The sequence below is a fragment of the Somniosus microcephalus genome, chromosome 15 (assembly GCF_052327205.1).
Source record: "Somniosus microcephalus isolate GS21.2 chromosome 15, FLI_Smic_1.0, whole genome shotgun sequence".
In the NCBI taxonomy this organism is placed as follows: domain Eukaryota; kingdom Metazoa; phylum Chordata; class Chondrichthyes; order Squaliformes; family Somniosidae; genus Somniosus; species Somniosus microcephalus.
The window spans coordinates 45,880,627-45,897,835 of NC_141001.1; the positions used below are offsets into that span (position 1 = coordinate 45,880,627).

Below are 17,209 nucleotides of genomic sequence, written 5' to 3' on the forward strand. Positions count from 1 at the left end.
CAGTAGATTAGTCAGGCACGATTTACCTTTTGTAAATTCATGTTGACTTTGTCCGATCCTGTCACTGTTTTCCAAGTGCTCTGCTATTACATCTTTTATAATGTACTCTAGCATTTTCCCCACTACCGACGTCCGGCTTACCGGTCTGTAATTCCCCATTTTCTCTCTACCACCTTTTTTGAATAGTGGGGTAACATTAGCTACCCTCCAATTCATGGGTACTGTTCCAGATTCCATCGAATGTTGGAAGATGATCAGCAATGCATCTACTATTTCTAGGGCCACTTCCTTAAGTACCCTAGGATGTAGATTATCAGGCCCTGGGGATTTATCGGCCTTCAATCCCATCAATTTCCCTAACACCATTTCCCTACAAATAGATTTCTTTCAGTTCCTCCCTTTCATCAGACCCTATGTTCCCCGACATCTCTGGGAGGTTATTTGTGTCCTCCTTTGTGAAGACAGAACCAAAATATGTATTTAATTGGTCTACCATTTCTTTGTTCCCCATTATAAATTCCCCTGATTCTGACTGCAAGGGACCTACGCTTGACTTCACCAATCTTTTTCTCTTCACATATCTATAAAAGCTTTTACAGTCAGTTTTTATGTTCCCTGCAAGCTTACTCTCATATTCTATTTTCCCTTTCTTAATTAATCCCTTTGTCCTCCTTTGTTGAATCCTAAACTGCTCCCAATCCTCAGGTTTACTGCTTTTTCTGGCCAATTTATATGTCCTCTCCTTGGATCTTATGCTATCCCTTATTTCCCTTGTTAGCCACGGTTGGGTCACCTTTTTTGTTTTATTTTTATGCCAAACAGGGATGAACAAATTCTGTAGTTCATCCATGCGGTCTTTGAATGTTTGCCATTGCCTATCCACCGGCATTACCATCGCAGAATCCCCCACCATCAACATCCTGGGGGTCACCATTGACCAGAAACTTAACTGGACCAGCCACATAAATACTGTGGCAACAAGAGCAGGTCAGAGACTAGGTATTCTGCAGCGAGTGTCTCGCCTTCTGACTCCCCAAAGGCTTTCCACCATCTACAAGGCACAAGTAAGGAGTGTGATGGAATACTTTTCACTTGCCTGGACGAGTGCAGCTCCAACAACACTCAAGAAGCTCAACACCATGCAGGACAAAGCAGCCCTCTTGATTGGCACCCCATCCACCACCTTAAACATTCACTTCCTCCACCACCGGCGTACTGTGGCTGCAGTGTGTACCATCTACAAGATGCACTACAGCAACTCGCCAAGGCTTCTTCGGCAGCACCTCCCAAACCCGCGACCTCTTCCACCTAGAAGGGCAAGGGCAGCAGGCGCATGGGAACACTACCACCTCCAAGTTCCCCTCCTAGTCACACACTATCCTGACTTAGAAGTATATTGTCGATCCTTCATCGTAGCTGGGTAAAAATCCTGAAACTCCCTCCCTAACAGCACTGTGGGTGTACTTCACCACACGGACTGCAGCGGTTCAAGAAGGCGGCTCACCACCATCTTCTCAAGGGCAATTAGGGATGGGCAATAAATGCTGGCCTTGCCAGCGATGCCCACATCCCATAAATGACTTAATTTCTTGGGCATGTGTTTTTTTTTTAACAGCAAACCCTATAATTGCTATTAGGTACACAAGGTCTCACTTCAAAAGCAGTATAGCATCATAACAGACCTCATTTTTTAGTTTATTCCTCCTGAAGCTGCCATTTACTAGGTTATTTTCATATAGGTAATCCTCAAGTTTATTCCTAATGATCAATCCCATTATTTTGCCGATTATTGATATAAGACTAATGGTTCTCTAATTACCTGGGTTTGTTTTCTTGTGTTTTTTGAAAATTGGACCACATTGGGTTTTTCCCAACCCAAGGCGACTCCCCTGTTTTCATGGATTCCTCATAATAATTGTCAGCACTTTGTGTAGATTTTCTCCTTAATCTCATTTAGCATCTTCCAGTATATATTTCAAGTCCCACGGGATTTATTTTAGGATAGAACCTCCATGCAACTGAGCTAAATGTCATGGGGGCCAAAATTTCTCAGGAGTTCTGCCAGTCTCCCGCTATTTCCGGAGTTTCAGACTTACCTTGTGAAGGGCGAACCTCTGCCCACTCCTTATGAGGCCATATTGTCGGAGGGGCAGAGGTAGGGGTGGGGAATCCCTTGCCAGGGATCCCACCCCAGTAGCTCAGGGGCACGACACATCTCTGTAGGTCAATATGCCCAAGTGAGGTGAGGCATACCGGCCTCCAGATGGATGGATGTGAGCCAGGCTGGTGGAACCTGAAGCCCCAAAGGAAAGTAAGGTACTTTTTTAAAACGTTTTGCCAGTTCGGCCCACTGTCTGGGCTGAATTCAGGATATGAGGTAAAAGATTACTGTTGGAACTCATGGAACAGTCCAGTTCCTTCATCAGCGAAGGAAGGAGACCTTCATGCCTTCTTTAAGGGCTGCATTTGAGCCAAGGACCCAGAGATGAAAGAACGGTAATTTAACAATGGCCATCGGCATTCAGACGCTGGCACTGTCAGCAGCAGTGGACTGGCCATATGGAAAATCGGGAATCCTGAGTGCCCCCCGAATGATTCCATCACCCTTTATTAATGGTGCACCCATTTTCCGTGAGAATACAAAGAATACCGCGTCCTATTGGGGAGCCAGTCCACCCTGACGTCGTGATTATTATTTTGTTCCTCAGTTCCTTTTTCGGTAATCGCTTACAATTTACTCTTTTTTAGGCCAGATGGGTTGCTCGGGAACGCCAAATCTTGAATTGGGAGAAGTTATTTGGAAAGCTGATGGTATGTGATTTTGTAGTACTGTGGAGTCCATGCAGACAATGCAAGGCCTGAGCATAATCCAGGTCCAGGGGTGAAATTTAGATGTTCCATTTATCCATCCAGACTGGAAGCAGAGTCAGTAATCCAGGATCTGAGCCAGTTAGGTTCACAGTACTCCAAGGTGCTAGTGGTGAAACGAAAACACACATGAACTGTACGGAGAATAAACATCCAGCGACATTATGTACAGTACTAGACTGAGCAAGCCTTTCCTTTTGACCTTGTGGCAATTTATCTCCTCTCTGTGTACAGACTACGAAGACCCATGGGAGACGGTGGAAGTTTCGAGTAGAATATCTGAAGAGGAAAGGTACACTGAGGTATGTAGAAGCAATCTCACTACCACACTCAGTCATTACTGGCTATAGTGCAACCGTGGCTGGGATTTGAAGATGTTTTCTTATTACTGTTACAGCCTAGAATCACAGCGGTTTACAGGGAGTCCAGTTCTGTCTGGGATGAGGGATGGACAGATTGACTCTGATCTGCACGTTGTATCTAGAGAGGCAGTAAGTGGAATTATTTATTTAAAAAACTGATAAAACTGAACTCATTATCATCTGCTTGTCATGAGGCCATGTTTATATTACTGCATCATACTGAGAACTTGGTGAAGTGCACCTCAAAATGAAATTAAGAAAACTTTAATAAAAAACAAAAATTCTATGCAACTAAACCACACACAGGATTTCAGATGAGGTGGTAGTAAGGGTGCCACAATTGGTCTCCGTGCCCCTGGGCTAGGGAAGAGAAAATTACTCCGGGTTCCTGATCCTGGCTGCTTTTCAGTGACCCCTGGCGATAGGATGGGGCTAGCTGTGATACTCCCGTGGTTGAATAGTCAGCTGACACCCATTGTCTAAGGTCAGACATGAAGAATGACCACTTGGTATTATGGTGGTGCCCAACTAACTTTATTGTGTCATGGGGTATGTACCATTTGTGGGACATACCAGTTAGTCACTGACCTTGGGTGTCTCTGAAAATTCTGAGGATGTCCACAGCAGGATCTGTCAGGAACAAGAATGTTGAGGGTTCTGCGTTTTGAGCCTTCAGGACTATTAACTTTTAATTCCACCTCCTCCCCATTGTTTCAGATGAGGTTCTGGTCAGTTGCTGGCACCTGTGGAACAATATCCAGCATGAGTCACTCATGAGCCTTCAAAAGAGGAGAAAAATAGGAAAATAAAAGAAAATAGCTAAAGAGACAATTAGTATTGTCTGGCTGTTGGGAGCCATGTTTATGCTACTGCCCCTAGTAGCAGGGATGTGTGATAGAATGCAAAGAAAGAGTAGCCATTAAAATGAAATTTGGAAAATCAAATACATTTTAGATTTAATGGATAATTACAGGCCATCTTCATATTATGATGGTGCCCAACTACTTCACGGGGTCCTGCGGCTATTTATATTATAATACATGGGTTGCATCAGAAGGTCCTGATTGTGGGGCCCTCAGGAAATTTCCCCAGTGTTGTGCATGGCAGAACTGATCAACAAGATTGTTGAGGGTTCTGAATTTTGTCCCAAAGGGTTCTTCTCACTCAAGCCTTCAAGATATTATCCCTTCAAGTTTTCCCTCTCCCTTCTTTTCTCTTCCTTATGTTCAGTTGCTTCTCTGAGTGCTTTGGTTTCAGCCCTTTTCTGTTAGGTGGCAGGTGCTCTTCCCAGATTCTTGTGGGTCGGGCTGTTGAAAGGAGAAAGGTAGAGGTGCGAAGAGAGGGCTGATTAGGCTTATGTTCTCTCTCAGACCGGGCTTGGGCCTGGCATCCCATTTGCCCAGGACCTTTTTGGAGTCTTTGGATTTGAACTAATGGAGATTTTCCTCTCTGTACACCCAGCGTTTGTGAAGTTGTTGAGGCTGACGTGTGTTTGTTGTAAAGCTTATTCATTATGCGATGATTAATATTCAAGTGACTTTTACACAGCTCTGTTGAACCTACTTATATTCCTTGCACTGTTTCCTTTTTGTACCTTTTGCAATATTCGTAAAAAGGATGGTGAAAATTGTATGTAAAGCACTCTCGATGGATAAGTGGGTAGCTTCAGTGTCCATTGAGATACTGAACCACATAGACAAAGATGAAACTAGGCTCAATTCCTGGTCTGTCTTGAGTTATCCAATCTCAACCAGGACAACAATAGAGGCATTGCAATTGGCCTGAGTTACCCCTCGGCTACATAGGAGATAATTAGCCAAGATTATCAGTCCTGATCGTTATCAATTTCCATATTCTGCTGGAACAGTGTATGTGGTTGTTGGATGACATTCCCTTCACAGTCAAATAACCTGCCAGCACTCACCATCTTGGCTCACACATCAAGCATGGCAGCTTGACGAAATAATGGCACTACAGTGTGAGAGAGGAGTGGCGAAAATTGAATAAAAAACTATTAAAACAAACATTATATATAAAATGTGGAATAAAATCAAAGCTTCATGACCAGCGAGAGATACAATTTAAACTTGACTCACAAGGCTGAGTTCATGACTTCAGTATATGTGAGGCATCCAGTCACCTCTTCTGTTACAGACATTAATCATATCTCCCTGCCAGGCAGGAGGCTTCCTCTGTGCGTGGGATGTGTTGCAGCTTTTGTTGTGTATAATGAATAAGCAGACTGGTATTACTGCCCCACGAAGGAAACCCTACAGAGCCTGATTAGCAGAGAGGATCGAAAGGCTGATGCAGAGGAAAGCGATGAGGAAGAGGAGAAGGAGGAGGACAGTGACTTGGAGGAAGCCAAGATCCCAACAGAGAAAGTAAGTCCTTTTCAGAACTTAAAGAAGCTATGCACTCCCTTGATGTGTATTGACAAAGAGAGCAAAAATCTTGCATTTATATCTTTCATAACCTCAGGATGTCCAAATGTTTCACAGCCAATGAAGTACTTTTGAAGGATAATCGCTGTTGTAATGTAAGGATACACAGCAACCAATTTGCAAGATCCCACAGACAGCAATGACATAAATGACCAGTTAATCTGTTTTAGTAATGTTGGTTGAGGGATAAATATTGACCAGGACACTGGAGAACTCCCCACTCTTCTTTGAGTAGTGTGCCTTAGAGGATAGCAAGACCTTAGTTTAATGTCTCATCCAAAGGACAGCACCTTCAACACTGCAGCACTCGCTCGGTACTGCACTGAATTATCGATCTAGATTATGAGCTCACATCTCTGGACTGGAGCTTGAGCCCATGGCCCTCCGATTCTGAGGTGATACAGCCAAGGCTGACACCTAAAGGCAATAAACCAAACAGGCCATAAGGTCCTTGGCCTGCACTGAGTTAGCTGATCTTACCTGGAGTGGCAGTTGAGGTGCTACAATTGTGCCCAGCTCCTGTAGGCTAGGGAGGGAGGGGGAAAACAGGTAGGGATCCCACTCCCAATCACCATCCAGTACTGGAAAATACACACATAGACATTGAGTGATGAGAGGATTGGGCTTATCAGTGATGCCCTCACAGCCATTTGGCTTGTCAACACTTCTGTCTACATTCAAATGTTAAGAATGACCGCTTGTATCACGTAGGAACACTTTTGGCAGGTCACAAGAATGCGGGACTGGCGGGACTTCTGGTGAGGAACGTTATCCTATCTGTCCCACCTCTTTCAGTGATGACAGGGCAGAAGGAGTGGGTGCAGGAATTTTCACTGATCAGTAAAAAGCAGCAGAGGCCCAGCAGAACTGGGTCCTGCCCCAAATTCTAGCCCTCCATTTAGCATATCCACTATCTTGCCATCCCAGGTCCAGCAATTCTGGCGCCGATATTGACATGAATCTTGTCATTCATATGGAAATGACTTATGAAATGATACTGGGCAGCCTGCTGGTGGCACTGTCCAGGGAGAGTATAAATAATCTGGCATGGGCCCAGATTGCTCAGGACATTCCTTAACAGGAACTAGTGAAGGACACAACTAGATCTCCATGTTGAAAAACAGTTGATTAAAGCCTTGTTTAATACTCAGACTAAGTGCCTAGTAGTTTTCTTATGTCAGATATCTCTTTATAAAATAATACAGCCACCTGAAGCCAATGTTTAAGTTACATTTATCTGTCTTTCCAAGTCACGTCAACAAAACCAAAATTTAATACGGAATAGTAACTGTTTGAGGTAGAACGCAGCCCTGCTTCCCTCACAATGGTCACAAATGGTTAAATCAGTAAATGTGTATTGTTCTTTAAACTAGCCCCGAATCATGTCAAGATAACTTCACATCCTGCACTAATCCCAACACTGAAGCACTGATGTTACAGCAACTGTGCATTTCTGTGCTCACCCTGACATTAATGTTCCCACTCAACTCTCCAAAGGTTTCCTTCCTGCCTGTTACCAACCTTGTTCATGTATGTGTGTCACCTTTCTCTGCAGTTTCCATGGGAGGGTGAGGGTGCTCTTTTAAAGAAGGATACCACTGATGGGGAAGCGCAGACCGAAGGGCAGACAGAGGAGCAGGGGACCTGGACGGGTGACCCTCTCCACCACAGGTAAAAGACTATACAAATTAACTTGTTAGCAGCCAGAGAACTTAAACATGCTTTTATTAACTTTTATCCAGTTAAGTACAGAGGAACTCCCATACAGTTACAGAGTAAGTGATTCTTCTCCTGCTGAATAAACATGAACTTCGTAGAATTGAACAGTATGTATCCCTTACCCTGCTGATTAAAGAAGCACTCTGTTTGATTACACGGGAATTAACATTATCCTGCTGAATAAACAGGAACTCCATACAGTTATGAGATATATTTTATTTCCACGTTATCTAGTTCTGCTTCTAAGAATCCTCACTAAAACACTTCTGAAAGCTCCAAAAGTTGTTCTCCTAAAGTTGTCCACCTCCATATTGTTATTTTTGGCCTTAGTCTTTGACACAATATCAAATCTAACTGCACAATTGTCATTGCAGTTCAAGCATTCACCCATTTCCAGGTTACTAACCAGTTCTGTTGCATTGCTGACCACTAAGTCTAATATATAAGGATATAAATGTTGTGAGGCTCCACTCCTGGTGCAGAACTTCATTTAATTGGAATGCTGATCAAAGAATCAGATCTGGAGGTCTGCTCACCCCATTTGTGGTGCTCCTGATTTTCCAGTGATTAATTTTAATGACCAGGCAATAGGGAGTGCCATGGATTGGGTGTACTGATCTCTGCACCCAACTCCTTGATCCGCATTCCCTTCGAGCGAGACTCCGTGGTGGATTTACTTTATAGTCTTCAAAGATTCACATTCCATTCCAAGGGGTCTCAATTTTAATGGACATGCTCCATTTCAAGGAGTTTTATATGGTTCCACTCGTAATGGACTTATAATTGACCGGTAGAGAAGGTTTTCATTTCCTTTCGCGTAGCTTCTAATGTGCAATTGTTTCTTTTCATTCAGATTTCTCTGTGTGACCATGACTAAATTTTATGGCCCCTTTGAGCAAGGCCTGTCTTGCCTGCTTACCTACCGACAAGAGCGTCACCAAATACAGCTTATCCAGGACCCAGAGGCCAGGCAGAAAAACAAAGCACCAAAACAGGTCAAAATAAGTGCAGGCAAACAAGGTAAGATGAAGAGTCAGGTATGGTTTAAGTCACTATATATAAAGAAGCACTTTCAGGGAAATAATTGAACAGCCACTGAGCCATTTTAAAGTATTTTATTACTGGGATTTAATGATATAGACACTAAAGTGTTTCCCTCATGGCTCAGTGGTAAATGTACTATGTGCAGTGCTGAGCTATACAAACCGAGAACATACATGCCAAGATTATATGTGCTTTTTAAGATGACACTCAGCATTTCACCCCTTGTGTCAGCTTGGTTAGTGTCTCAGAACAGATATCAGCTTTTTTCATTGGGATTGGAGGTTATCAATATAAACCATTCAGATCAGTTGGAGGGCAAGACTGAACAACAACAACAACTTGTATTTATATAGCGCCTTTAACATAGTAAAACATCCCAAGGCGCTTCACAGGAGCGATTATCAAACAGAATTTGACACCAAACCACATAAGGAGATATTAGAGCAGATAAAGAGGTAGGTTTTAAGGAGCATCTTAAAGTAGGAAAGAGAGGCAGAGAGGTTTAGGGAGGGAATTTCAGAGCTTAGGGCCTTGGCAGCTAAAGGCATGGCCACCAATGGTGGAGCGATTAAAATTGGGGATGCTCAAGAGGCCAGAATTGGAGGAGTGCAGATATCTCGGAGGATCATAGGGTTGGAGGAGATTCCAGAGGTAGGGAGGGGCGAGGCCATGGAGAGATTTGAAAATAAGGATGAGAATTTTAAAATCGAGGTGTTGCTTAACTGGGAGCTAATGTAGGTCAGTGAGCACAGGGGTGATGGGTGAACGGGACTTGGTGCGAGTTAGGACACGGGCAGCAGAGTTTTGGATGACCTCAAGTTTACGGAAGGTGGTACGTGGGAGGCCAGCCAGGAGTGCGTTGGAATAGTCAAGTCTGGAGGTAACTAAGGCATGGATGAGGGTTTCAGCAGCAGATGAGCTGAGGCAAGGGCAGAGTCAGGCGATGTTACGGAGGTGGAAATTGGCGGTCTTAATGATGGCGCAGATATGTGGTCGGAAGCTCATCTCGGAGTCAAATATCGCTACCACAAGGAGTAATTCAAGTGAATAGACCCGCAATGTTTTCTGATTTCCTCCCCCCCCCCCCCCCCACCACCATCCCCCACCAACCCGCGATGTTCCCTGGTTACCAGGGACCATCCCGCCTGCGGCCTTTCCCACCCGGCAGCCAGCCAGCCAGCTTGTTAATCTGTCCGGCTGCTAGGCAGGAAACGGAGTAAAACAATGATAATGAGGTCCTGCTGTTAAATTCGGCAGAACTTCTGTGTTCCTGGCATATCCAGGTTTGCCCCCTAGCAAACATGCGCCTTCACTCCCTCCCCGCCTCCCCGTAAATATCGGGGCCAATATGTTTACTTAGCAGACAAACCTGACCAAGTTGTGCATAAGTGATTTGATTAAGGATTCAGTTGGGAGTACATTACATGTCTGTTTGACTTGCTGGATATCGATCATATTCATCATAACTTGGGTGTAATTTCTTTTTCACTTTTTAAATTATAAATTTATGTTTTGAAGATGTTGTCTCCTTGCTGGTTTATGGTCATCCTCCAGCATCATGCACAAGTGGCTGTTATTCAAGTGTGAGCTTTGATAGTGAATGTTTTCAGGCTATTCATCCATAGGGGGATCTCACATAAGTTTGTTGCTATCGTTCCAACATTAATGTGCATACACTCCCAGTAGGGGGTTTCAGGATAGCTGTACTCTGCACGCAACCCATGCTTTATCTGAGCTGGGATTCCTGAACAGAGAAAGTGGTAAAATATTTCATTGTCATTCTTTAATCTCTTGTGTGTGATGTGAAAGAGACCGTGGAAATAGCACTAACAAAACTTAAATGGAGAAAAGAATATTCACTGGTAATAAGATACACACTGTGAGACCAGCTCTGCAATCTGATTGGTTGGGTTTATGACACTCATTTAATGCTAAGTGTTCTGATTTTTTTTCCTGTTGATAGATCTGCCTGTCACTGGGTCTAAATCTGGAATTTTAAAAGCGTCAGAAGCAGCCAAGAGTGATTTTGCAAAGTCAGCCGTGGAGTCTGTGCTGACTGGGTAAGTGATGCTACCCCACCCGCCGCAGACCCCACCCCCCTGCTTTATCTGCTGTTTCTCCAAACTGACTCCTGCTGGGGCACAGTTCCACAGGCGATGGATGTCCTCCAGTATCTCACTCAAGTGGCCATTCTTCATTTGGGAACCTAAACAGTGGTGCCGGAATTTTCTGGGGTCTGTGCAGGCGCGATTGGAGCGGGTCGGGTGGGAAATTTGAAAAATCTTGCAGAAAGTCGGGAACCCGCCATCATCCGGCCCCCCACGTGCCTTTCCCTTGGGTGTGTTTGCCGGCGCAGCAGCGACCCGACCGGCAGAGGCAGGTGAGCTAATTTAAACCATTATTAGGTACTTGTCAGACCGTTAAGAGTCTTTTTAACCCTACCTTTCAAATTTCACTGGATAACCACGGGAATCACGCAGCTCGGGAACCACGTCTGTGAGGCAGAAGTTGAGTGGCCATTGATCCAGCTGATTAGTGCACAGTGTGGAAAGTACAATAAAAACTCCCACCTCACAGCTGATCACTTTCCTCAGGCAGAAGCTGTTGCTGACTGTATTGCCAGCACAGATTTAGCTTTCTAGAGGCTGCAAGTGTTTCCAGCAAAGTCACCATCCAGTGTCACCTCATTGTTAGAACCTATCACATCATTGATCGATTGCTTCTGGCATCTCTACTTGACCTGCCATCTATTCCATCAGCACGAGTGCCCTTTATACTGTCTCACCTTGTTCCTCAGAATCAGACCACAATGAGCCCCAACACCAGCAGCACCAGGCACACCAGCAGCACCACCAACCTTCTCCTCAACCACCTGATGCTGCACAGGACAGAGGGCATCAGCACAGGGCTGCACCACACCGGAGGCAATACCCCCAACACAGGGTATACAGGCAGAGGATGAGCTTCCTCAACACGATGGAGCAGCAGTGCCAAAGGAGGCTCAGACTATCGCACCAGGTTGTCTCAGACATTTGTACATTGCTGGAGCAAGACCTGCAGCCCAGAGGAGCAGGTGGACACACCTTACCACGGGCTGTCAAAGTCACCAGCGCCCTCAACTTCTTTGCCTGAGGCTCCTTCCAGGGATTTGCAGCAGACATTTGCGGTATCTTGCAGATGGCCACCCACAGATGCATCACACAGGTCACCGATGCCCTGCTTGACAAGTCAGCCAATTATATCAACTTTACCACTGATGACGCCAGTGTTACTGAGCGGGCGCTCGGCTTTGCCGCTCTGGCTGGCTTCCCACGGGTGCAGGTCGTCATCAACTGCACACATGTGGCCATCAGAGCACCCCATCATCACCCAGGAGTATTTATCAACTGCCAGGGCTTCCACTCCCTCAAAGTGCAGCTTGTCTGCAACCATAGGAAGATCATCATGCGTGTGTGCGTCAAATTCCCTGGCAGTTGCCATGGCTCTTTCGTCCTGCGCCAGTCCACCCTCCCTCAGTTCTTCACTCCTCCAAACAGACTTTCCAGCTAGCTGCTTGGAGACAAGGGCTATCCACTGAAGACGTGGCTCATGACACCCTTGAGGAGGCCAAGTACTGAGGCTCACGAGAGATATAATGAAAGCTACATTTCCACCAGGTGTGTCATAGAGCAGACAGTAGGCAGGCTGAAAATGTGCTTCAGATGCCTTGACCGATCTGGAGGAGCCCTTCAGTACGCACCAGTCAGAGTCTCCAGAATCGCCGTGGTCTGCAACTCCCTGCACAACATAATGCAGCATTACAGTAACAGAATCTTTACACAATCATTTAACAAAACACCCAAGTAGCTACCCTTATGAATTAACTTGTGCTTCATCTTTCTCTCACGCGTGCTTCTACGAGGTGCTATCCCTGTGGCTTCAGCAGAGGTAGAGGCAGCCTGTTCACTTCCCTGCTGAGACTGCTTAGACACTCTTGGCGGACGTCCTCTGGGTTTTGGAGCCTGTGATGGCCCCGCCAAAATCTGCTCCTCCTGCGACTGTGCAGGGGCAGACTTGGCCATCACGAACCCAGGGGGCATCTGGAGCTCTGACTGAGGGGGAGGCAACGGGGGAGAAGCGTGAGCACTTTGAGAGGAGCCCCCACTTCCATGTCCACTCTCACCATCATCCCTCTCATGGGCCACTGGCACTTCCCTGCTCGCAAGGAGCTGGAGAGCACCTTGCTGCACCACAGTGGGGCCACATGAGGACTCACGTCTACATTGACATCCCTCCTAGAGAGGAGGTCTATGAGCGTCTGATGTCTATTCTCCATAGAGACCATGTGCTCCTGTGAGTGGTGCATTAGCTGCTCCATGCAGGTGGCCATCCTATCCATGGAAGAGCCTACAGTCGCCATCGCCTGCGACATGGTGGTGCTCATGTTGGAGATGGACTCCTCCATTCCCTGCACATTTTCAGACACCGCGGTCGCAAAACCTGTCAGAGCCTCCAGCACTTCTTCCTGTAGCTCCAGGATTGCCCTCTTTCTGGATGGCCCCCCGAGGCTCAGCGTCTACATGCAGCTGAGCAGAGCTGGAAGTGTCCTGCGCCCTCCGATGAGGAGTCTCCACTGCTGTCCCTGTCTCCACCATCTGCTCTTGTTTACTTGAGTTGTGAGACACCAAGTGACAACACTATCTCGCGTGACACCCACCAAGATGTGCGTATCTGCACCGGTGCTGGGTGCACTTATGTCTGGTGACGGTGCACCCACAGAGGCTGGAGGCTCCTCCTGAGGAGTCGTCTTTCTCTTCCTCCTGGGGGGGGGGGGGGGGCTCTTGATGGACCTGTGGGAGTAAAGAGATGAGTTAGATATGTCAAATGAAGAATGGGTACAGATGCCATTATGCACATGATGACCATTCAGTGGCTGATGACATCAGTCCCCATATGAGTGACTGATGTATGCCATTTTGCTGTATGATATGTAATTCTGTCACCAGGTTGCTGAGATGCCCCCATCTCTCCGTCTCCCACCTCCAGCTGCTTGCCGACTCCAGAAACTTCCAAGGCAACCTCCTCTGCCGATGTTAGGGTCGCCAAGGATGACGTTCCACCTTTTGTTCTCTTCCCCTCCCTCTTATTTTGGACTCTCTTTTCCTGCAAGGAGGGAAAGAAGAGAAGCTTGAGTGAGAGTGATGGAATGAGTGTATGGAATTGATGGGTTACATCTTTAGAGGGAGACTATGATGGAGTGGGGTGCCAAAGCCCCGTGGCCTCCTTGTGTGTTGTTAGTTGGTATGATTGGATTAGGATGAGGGTAAGTGTGAGGGGTGGTTAGTAAGATGGGGATGTGATAATGTAGATAAAGAGAGAGGGATGCGTGGACGTGCACGGTATGTTGGTGTGAGTAAGGATGTGCAGGAGTAGGGTTGGGAAGGCAGAGTGATGGGGATGTGATAAGAGGCACAGCAGGATGAAAGTGAGTGTGACTTTGTACTCACCTTTCCTGATCTAATGAGATCCTTGAAACATTTTCGGCACTGCACCCAGGTCCTCCTGACCACATCCCTGCTGTTTACCTCCACTGCTATTTGGAGTCAGGTTCTTTTGATCTCCTGGGGAGGTCTCATCCGCCCATTAGCAGGGAAGAGGACCTCCCGACGTGCTCTGACTCCCTCCACAAGCACGTGGAGGGAGTCATCGGTGAACCTGGGTGCAGCCTTCTGTCTCAGTGCAGTCATATTTGGCACTCTTTCCAGCAGTCCAGTTGTGCAGGGTGCTGCCTGCACACTCCTAGAGGAACCTTCAAATGCAATGTGGCCATGGCTCCTTTAAATATCCCGGCTGAAAACGCGTCATCAGACCTGCACCATTTAATTGGGCTGGGAAACGCGCAGGGCAGCCTTAATAGGCCCCATTAACACACAGTCACTCTGAGGAGCGGCATGGAATCAGGAACGGGGTCGAGACCTGCCACGGCGATCGCCTGCACCCGACTCGCCTATGTAAAAAGGCAGGAAGAATGTTATAAATCTCATCATCATAAAGAAACTACTCATGAAATAACGCTGGACGGCCAGCTGGTGGCGCCGTCCAAGGAGTATAAATACTCGGGCGTGGGCCCAGCTTGCTCAGGGACATTTTGTAAGACAGGAACTAGTGAAGGACAACTAGACCTCCATGTTCTGAAACAAGTTGATTAAAGCCTTGCTTTATACTCAAACCAAGTGCGTAGTGAGTTTTATTACGTCAGTTGGCATCACAACTGGGCCCAATTCTGTCCTCAACTGCAGAAAAATGTGAATCTAATGCTTTCAGTTGCAACTGCAATTACACAATACTCACCATTGCAACCAGTATGACGGAGGGGACTTCTAATGCACAGCAACATTGCGTAAATACATGCAGCACTCACCTAGGTCAGAGGGATACCCCAAATGACCTGGTCTTCGCCATGCCCAAGGTGCTCATCCTCATTCAGAGGAGTGCCTCTGAAAACCCATTCCTGCTATTGAGTTCTCAAGTATACTTTTACTGTGGAATCAAGGAACTGGTTTTGGAGAACACTGCCAGCAACTGCTGACTCGATGTGGAGCTGCCTTTCTGATAAGATTCTGTTTGAGGCATACATATCCTTCGTAGTTCAGAGTGCAACTGTGGTTTCAATTCATAAGAAGGAGCAGTCCAGTGAGACTGCGAACTACAGAGGAGCCTTGTTAATGTGGTTCTGGGTTGTCATGGTACTTTGGAGGCTGGTAGGTTAATCAGAAAGGAACAGGCTGGATGTTGTTGCTGTGAGGAATGTGTAGGCAATGTGTTGTGGATTGATGTAAAATCAGGTGATGTAGTTAGGGCCAGGGGTTACACAGATATATTGCTTTCATCGATATTTTTTCTGTAAGGGTTTCAACCAGTGCCTCTTGCAGCCCTCGAGATGAAAGCTATGGGAGTACATGGCCAAATCGTGGATTTTGTCTGAGATATGTGCCCCAACTCCAAGCTCTATCTGAGGGGAGATGAGAGACTCACTGAAGCCACTTCTCTCGAAAGAGAATTTAGGTAAGGTTGTCCACTCGGCACAGGCTGGGTATCGAACCTGGGAATCTCAGTGATTTGGATGACTCGGAAACCAGCAAATTGTCAAAGATTGGGTCTCATTACAGGAGGGACATCTTCTGGTTGAGCCTGGCACAACTTCTCAATCATCTGGAACCACTGTAACAAATAACAAAATCTTCCTATGTCCTCATGGTTGAAATCAAAGGTCATCGTCTCCTACTCTATCTCAACCCTGTGGAACTCGTTACCTCTCTGTCTTCCATTCCTCCTACCAGCTTTTAAAACCCAAGCTAGGTGTCACTTAATTGCTACTTCTTCACCTTGTCTCCTCTTTTCAACCTTTTGTGATGTCCTGCACCTTAGGCCTTTTCACTTGGATTTCTTAATTTAGAAAACATTCCTTTGCTTGGCGTGTGGCCATACAAGGAAAATAAACTGAAAAACCATAAAGGAAGTTATGCAGTCCGATGGCAGTGAATTGAAGTGGGACTTCCGCATCAAGTCATATGTTTTTCAAGGATATAAAACTGCTGTTTTCTAACTGGTGACATGGTTCATGATTTTTATTTGTATCCTAGTACCCAAGGGGCAAAGTTTGAAATGGCGATGTCAGGAGGAAAGGAGGATTCCGCTATGCTGGAGGTGTTGCTTTTCCGTGATCGGGAAGGAGTGATTGCCGAAGGGGAGTTCAGATTGCCGCAGGTAGCAGTGACACGCTCCTGATTTTCTATTAATTATTTTTAATATAATTTATCTTCTGGTAAATTTTTGGCCACCTCACCACATTTGCTGCCAAGACTATAGGCTTATTGCTCACCTTGAGCTTGAGACTGTCCAAGCAACTTAAATCCCTTCTGACTTTCTTTCTCTTCCCTGTCCCCCCACCCACTTTCTGGCGCAACTCAGATCAGGAGCGTAGCAGAGATCAAACCTGAGCTCATTAATCACTTAGGGGGTGTTAAGTCTGTGGGTTGTATTATAAATAATCACAGACTCCACTGTTAACAAAATAAAACACGTCTTTACTATTCAGAGGCTCGGGCGATTCTGCCCTAGTTAACGTATCACAACCCTTATATACTGGTGTGGTCACTATCGGTATTACAGTATACATGAGCCAATAGATAGTGCCACCCTAAAGTAGTGCTCTTAAAGGCGAACGGTTACATTCTATAGTTCCCTTAAAGGTAAACGGTTACATACACAACACTCCTCCCTTCCTAGCTTATTACTTACAGAATCCCGTTAAACATACAATCTTCAACTTTATATAAACAGTTTGCAGATATACTCTCGATGGAGTCAACGTCATATAACAATTTACAGATATACTCTCAATGGAGTCAACGTCATATAACAGTTTACAAACATACTCTCAGTGGAATCAGTTTACAGGTTCAGTCTCTGTGGGAACAGTTCATAAATTCAGTCTCTGGTATTAATTCGTTCCAGACAGCATCCTCCATAGCCTTTTTTTTTTTTTTTTTTTTTTTTAACAGCTTGTACTTTCGTCCTGTTGAACCAGCAGTGCGGACTTATACAACCCACTGGCTGTCTTGATAATGTCCCTGGATTTTTTTTACAAATTTAGCACCTTTCGTAGTGTTCGGACTGAGGTAGTAGAAGTAATAATATTTTAAACAGTTATTATTTTCTGCTTCTTCTTTTTCTTTTCTGCCTTTTTGAAACTCTCCGAGCTCTTTTCCCGGCTGCCATCTGTAGCGCCAC

The 17,209-nt window shown here is 45.8% G+C and overlaps 1 protein-coding gene across 1 annotated transcript in view; it reads left to right on the top strand.

Annotated features, from left to right (window-relative positions):
• Window positions 1-17,209, top strand: part of LOC147106694 (uncharacterized) — a 75,106-nt gene that overhangs the window by 20,024 nt on the left and 37,873 nt on the right. The window contains exons 7-14 of the mRNA XM_086007742.1: window positions 2,749-2,811; window positions 3,103-3,170; window positions 3,266-3,359; window positions 5,495-5,614; window positions 7,230-7,345; window positions 8,247-8,413; window positions 10,401-10,497; window positions 16,060-16,183. Coding sequence (XP_085863868.1) covers window positions 2,749-2,811; window positions 3,103-3,170; window positions 3,266-3,359; window positions 5,495-5,614; window positions 7,230-7,345; window positions 8,247-8,413; window positions 10,401-10,497; window positions 16,060-16,183 — 849 coding nt within the window. The remainder of the gene's footprint in view (window positions 1-2,748; window positions 2,812-3,102; window positions 3,171-3,265; window positions 3,360-5,494; window positions 5,615-7,229; window positions 7,346-8,246; window positions 8,414-10,400; window positions 10,498-16,059; window positions 16,184-17,209) is intronic.